At 39.9% G+C, this 6,000-nt stretch overlaps 2 protein-coding genes across 3 annotated transcripts in view; one reads left to right on the top strand and one right to left on the bottom strand.

Moving 5' to 3' along the window:
• The first annotated feature begins 1,448 nt into the window (after window positions 1-1,448).
• Window positions 1,449-3,461, top strand: mrpl33 (mitochondrial ribosomal protein L33). The gene is made up of 4 exons (XM_079286652.1): window positions 1,449-1,571; window positions 1,975-1,993; window positions 2,137-2,243; window positions 2,894-3,461. Exons 1-4 carry the CDS (start codon window positions 1,550-1,552, stop codon window positions 2,941-2,943), a joined length of 198 nt encoding a protein of 65 aa, XP_079142778.1. The 5' UTR covers window positions 1,449-1,549; the 3' UTR covers window positions 2,944-3,461.
• Window positions 3,462-3,483: 22 nt separating this feature from the next.
• rbks (ribokinase) overlaps window positions 3,484-6,000 on the bottom strand; it is a 32,619-nt gene continuing 30,102 nt past the window's right edge. For both annotated transcript variants that reach the window (XM_079286651.1, XM_079286650.1), the window contains exon 9: window positions 3,484-3,675. In XM_079286651.1, the coding sequence (XP_079142777.1) occupies window positions 3,502-3,675 (174 nt within the window). In that variant the 3' untranslated portion in view covers window positions 3,484-3,501. The remainder of the gene's footprint in view (window positions 3,676-6,000) is intronic.

Here is a 6,000-nt window from a genome sequence, read left to right as displayed (position 1 = left end):
GATCCAGCACGGACAGTTAGTGAGTGAGAGACATGAAGCACCTGCTGAGAAATGGATATTTATAAATAAATAATTCTATATATATGTATGTCTGTGTGTTTTATATTATAGTGAATATTATTATATGATATATATGTATATATATTATACAGCATATTATTATATGATATACATATATATATTATATTATACAGCATATTATTATATGATATATATATATTATTATATTATACAGCATATTATTATATTATACTGAATTCCCTGTGAGGGTGACAAAAATAAGATGTCCTGACGTGTTTGTCAAAGTGTTATTTACTGCTTTTTTCATGTTGGAATAAAGGTTAAATATTTAACTGCAAAGTAGTAATGCGTGTTTGATACCTTAATGTTTTTTGCATTAAATCATACTGGGATGTTTGCTGAAATTGATTGGATGTGGCACATTTTCCACCAGCCGCCACTGCATAATTCTCTTTCCTCAAACATCTAAATACTTTAAAGGTGAATTATTAAAAGATGAATGGAAAATGACAATGACAGACAAAAGTGACGTGAAATTAGACCTTAAAATTATAAAACTTACTGAAGAATATTGCAGGTCCAAGTGTAGTTCAAATTAAAATACAGACCGATTGTAGACAATTGGATGTAATTATTGGGTGGGTTTAATGACAGAGTGCATCTTTTTAAATGAAATCTGAGTTGCTTCCCTGAGGCCATGATACGTGATGACCAACACGTGACATTGAAATCTTTTTCCATGGTGGCCTTAATTATTTTGGTTATTCATGGTATTAAATCTGAGTCAATTGGATAGTTGAAGTGAAATGAGAGGAACATGAGTCAACTGTAAAACTACATGAAAAAAAGCTTCAGTACATGGGGTGAGGGGATATGAAACAGTTATAGCTAAAGGAAAAATGATGACGGCCACATCCACCACAGCGTTATTCGACAATCCCATCTTGGTCGTACATTCTCAACAGATGCTCGTTTGCTCTCATGGCAACCGCTAATGTTGTACTGCAAAAGAACAAGAAACATGTACGGGAAGAACTCAGTGCCCCTTTGATAGAAACTGGTAGGACAAAAATGGAAACTCTTCAACTGGCTGTACGAGACAAAAAACATAACAACTTCCTCCTTCACTCGCTATCATCATCATGCTCTCAGCGCAGACCTTAAGTGACACACACAGCCTGCGTCTCCCAAACCATTTAACAAGGACCAGGAGCAATAGGCAAGCAGACACTGTAGGTCTACTCCTAAAGATGCTTGTTTTGGTGTGTGGGTTGGAAATGATAAAATATGCAAAGAACATATAAAAGGACAAAAACAAGGCTATGAAAGGCTGAAAGGGTTATCAATCAACATAGTGGGTTCTGATTTTGGAGTCAGGCGCACGTATTGCTACTCAGCTGAACTTCTCCTTTAAGGGAACCCGGAAGTGCTTGACAAACCGGATGTACAGCCTTACCAATGTGACTTACCTTGGCAAACATCGTTATGTTTTAATGCTGTCTTCGTCTACTGGTTTAAAGTCTGCAAAATGTTTCTTACCACCGCACATTGTGGGTATTTCAATGGATGTAGTTAATTAAAGGGTCGTTTGCATGCGCATGCAGTGCTGTCTAAAACGTGTCCGTTTGCTAACCTTAACTTAGCTAACGTACCGTTAGCTTTTGACTCTTGGTGTTAGTCAACATTACCTAACTTGGCGTCGTCTATGCTTACTTGCGTTTTCTATTTTTGTAGCTAAGTGTTGTGAATTTCAAATGCTGCCACGCTCGGCTGTCACTGTTGTGTAATGTTACCCAGCGGTCAATTTGAGTTCAGCTAGTAGTTGGCTAACTGTTAGCCAGATTACTCGCTGTTAAAGTCGTTAGTGTTGCATTCATAAATAATATTTGTCGAGTTAATGTAATCAATCTATCTCATTTTGATACCCACCCTCTGCTCTTTTTCGTGTTTCAGTGGCCAAGGCAAAGTCAAAGTAAGTGGAAATAATAAAATAGGAACGTTAAGATGTATCATCTGTGTCATTGTTATTGTCCCAGGAAAGCTTGAAAGATTTGGCAAGAAAATACCAAATGCCCTTTACTGGCTGAAGTGTTGACCAATGCTATTTTGTGTCAGGACCATCTTGGTGCAGATGATGAGCGCTGCAGGGACAGGCTACTTCTTCAACACGAAGAGGAACCGTCTCAGAGAGAAGCTGGTGCTGCGCAAAAACGATCCGTTTGGTAAGTTATGAATAACCAGCTGTGTATGCTCTGCACATGTAACATACATACTATAACCCTTTATTGAGCATTAGTCTGTGCTGAAAAATAAAAGGACAAATTCATGGTAATGGTATCAAGCTGTTCATGTTTTAAAACAGCAGCTGGACTTTCAGCATGGTGTATATCTGCACTGTAGCAAGAAACTGTCTCAGTCCAGATCATTAAAATGAATCACTGAGACAAAAACCTCCACGATAATGTTGAGAAACTGATTTCCGGTTTTACTTTGGCAGACATTGGAAATAATACTGCATTGGTAAAACAACTAATTGTACAATTTAATTGTAACAAGTTATTGGAAATGTCTGCATTCAGACTGTCAGACATTTAAAGCTGTTGCGTATTTGTTGTATGGTGTTGTAACAGTTTGGTGGGGGAAGCCGCTAAAGTAGATAACTCGATGCGATCGTGTTGATGTATATAATAACCTTCGATGAATCCCAAATGTCATAAATTGCTACCATGGACCATAAATCTTTTAAAATCTTTCTTTCTAATCTAAATATTTCACTTCCTAAATCACATCAGCTGCAGGCTCAAGCTTTGCATTGTATTTATTTTGTCCAGACCCTTGAATTTCATTTAAAGTCGCCTCTCTGTCTTTACAGTGAACAAGCACGTCCTGTTTTTTGAGAAGAGGAAGATCAAATCGATTTGACAATGCACCAAAATATATGGACAACAGAAACCTGCTTGGTTTGAACAGACCTTTATTTTCTTCTTTTATTGTCATGGATTATACAAGCTGTTTCTTTTGTCAGTCAACATTTCTGTTTGGCTGGTTGACGCGTTCTCGAGGATTTCTGATGGGATCTACAAAAAAGGCCTCTACTCCGCGCCCTGCACCAGATCAGCGTGACGCAAACCCCGGCTGAGCTTCAAGAAAGTCATAAACGTGTCATTGATTACAATTCAGTGAAGTGTTTTGTAACTTTATATTTAAACTGGACACCTTTCAATGAAACCATTTGTGAAATATGATTTATTTGGGCAAATTGTAAAGATCTTTGTCAATTATTAAACAGTTTAAAACCATTGAGATTGTCTGTTTTAAGCAGGCTTGTCACCACACAGGCACCATTAATATGAATTGAGGTCAGCTTTATATTAAAATAGCAGTGACCACTTTGTAAACATTCCTCAGTAGTTGTGTTCAATGACAGCCATTTCAGATTTGGTCCATTAACGCTGGTGTCTACTCGCTGATTTGCTGCTCTCAGAACAGTTCAGCTGGTAGGTCCTTTTTGAAGGGGTACGACTTCTGCGTGCCAACAGTCTGCACACTCACTCCTGCCACCTGATTGGCTCTGCGGGCCATCTCCTCCAGAGGCATTGTGGGATAATGAGCCATGTAACATGCCAGCGCTCCAATAAAGCTGTCTCCAGCTCCCTGAGAAGAAACAATATTACAAGAACGCTTTATTAAATTCCACCTGTGGTTCAAGCTGTTCCACTGTGTGATGCAGCAGCTGTGCTCTACTCAGCAGAATCATAAAACCTGGAGTAGACTGCAGTGCTCCTTTGTGAGGAGTAATTAGACCAACCCTGAATTAATCTCAAACGTCACCGTTTTAAAATGTTTAGTACTGTGTTTTGAAGAGTTTAAGAACAAGGTAAATATATATATATATGAGAAGATACATTTTTCAAGTCAACATTTGTTTTCAAGAACCAGTCAACAGTAGGGGGTGCTGTGGCATTTGTTAGCTTTTTACAAGTGCTGTGTTGCTTCCTGAAGTCTTAACTACCTTTTGAATGTCACTGAAATGTTCCCATGAGTGAAAGTGTGTCTGTCGGCTCTTTCTGTACTACGGGCACTACAAGCACCTTCCTGTAATGTCAGCAGAAAGATAAACAAGTAAGAAGCATCTTAACAGCAGAGTGATTTACAGTGCGTCCTTTCATATTTAGAAAAGCACTTTAGTACTTTAAACAGAACTACAAGGAGAAGCCAGAAGTCTTCAGTGCATTATCTGTTCCAATTGGAAAAAAGACACTATAATTACCTTATTAAGGACAAAGTAACATTTGTATTTTTTTCTTTTTCAGAAACACTTTTCTAATCAAACAAACCTACAAACATCCCCACTAGGTTTACTGATTGCTTTTCAGAGTCAGCTGATTAGCGCACTGCTGCTTTAGTCACTTGTCAGTCATTACTCTGTTTCAACGGATAAACCATCCATTTTCCCTCGTCTATTGATGGCGAAGGAATGTTCTGTCGACGCCCTGGAGGGAGGGAGGGGGGTGGTCTCGCTGATGGGAAAAGGCATAATGGTATGTGGCGACATGCTCATGTTTAACCACAACCCCCCCCCCCACCCCACTACCACCACCCCTGACGCTGGTTCTCACAAGCCCGCTCCATTACTCATCACTGTAGATCTCAAAAGAGTTCATTGCTCTCTCTCTTCTGAGCACCTCTGTAAACTCCCTCCCCCTTACCCTCCAACCTCAGAGTAACCCTTGAAGTCAGGGGTAGGGTTGTCTGTTGTGCATGATTCAGTGACATGGGGCAAAAAAAACCAAAGCTGACCACGACCCAGAGCACGAGGAAAAACAGAAGGGCCAAACAAGATAGCCTGGGCAGCTGGAGGGCACGGCCCAGACGACGCATTTCAGATGACAAGCACATAAACCGAGATCATTCAAAGCATTCTATGTTCAACCAGGTGATGGGTGGAAGCAATGTAGGGAGGGAGAAAAGAGTTCCGGTTTGACATTTCAAAGGACATTATTGCACCCCCACCCCCGCTGCGCGCCACTGGTGTGACTCTCGGAGAGATGCTGGAAAAAGTGAGATCAGAGTTGAAACATTTCACAGGCCTGGTGGATTTCCATGTTTAAAGCCATGGTGTGTTTATGTCTCCTGTCTGGTAGCTGGGCCGGGCCACAGTGCAAAGGCCAACGTTCGGAAATAAGGCTTTGGTGAAGCCGTCCCACCAGTTTTGGCTCTTGCCCGTCTCCCAGTTCACACGTTGCGGTTAAAACGATGTTGACTGGTGGGGGTTGATGCTTGCTAACCAGTACAGTGAAGAGGCTCGCCTCAACAATTATTAGATCAGATTAGCTCAATAGCTGTCTTTATAGTCATGGCGAGACATCATTTCTTTGCATATGCCTTTTCTCATTTTTCTTTTATGTTTTGAATCACTTATTGACACGCCACTAATCTACAACCCGATCCCTGCCAAAACAACCACCTTTGTCTAGTCGGTCGACAACAGGATTGGGTCGAAACAGCTTCCTAATACGAGCATTCAGGAATAAACTTGGTACTAGTCAAATGTTTTAGTGCTGACAGTTAAAGTTTTGATAAATTTCATCTTAAAAATAGAATCAAATATAAATATATCAGTTAAGCTCAGACTTGTATTATTTTCAGGGTGAAAAAAACTGTATTTACATTTAGACAATATTATAATTGAATTCAAATAAAATTTCAGATCAGCAACATCAGTGCCTGAATTGGGTCTGTATCACAACGTTTAACTGCTGCTGAATATTACGACTGGGCAAGTGAACGCATTCATTAATTAACACCGATAATTATATTATCGCGCGTTAACGGTTTTTAAAATGTATTATTAAGCGGACATTTTTAACACAAGAACCGGGCAGCGAGCGGTGAACAGCTGTGTTTGTGTGGCATCTCTAACCTTCTCCACCCCTGCAACTCTTTATTAGCATAACTTCCCAGGTTCCCATGCTTCAC

Source organism: Melanostigma gelatinosum (assembly GCF_949748355.1).
Source record: "Melanostigma gelatinosum genome assembly, chromosome: 16".
Lineage (NCBI taxonomy): Eukaryota > Metazoa > Chordata > Actinopteri > Perciformes > Zoarcidae > Melanostigma > Melanostigma gelatinosum.
Note: the sequence above shows the minus strand (reverse complement) of the source record. Positions and strands in the feature narration are given on the sequence as shown.

What these genes read in the sequence shown, in the direction of transcription:
- mrpl33 (XM_079286652.1), top strand. Translation starts at nt 1,550, where the DNA reads ATGTTTCTTACCACCGCACATT. An exon ending in GCGCAAAAACGATCCGTTTG is followed by an intron (nt 2,244 to 2,893) that starts GTAAGTTATGAA and finishes CTGTCTTTACAG; the next exon opens with TGAACAAGCACGTCCTGTTT.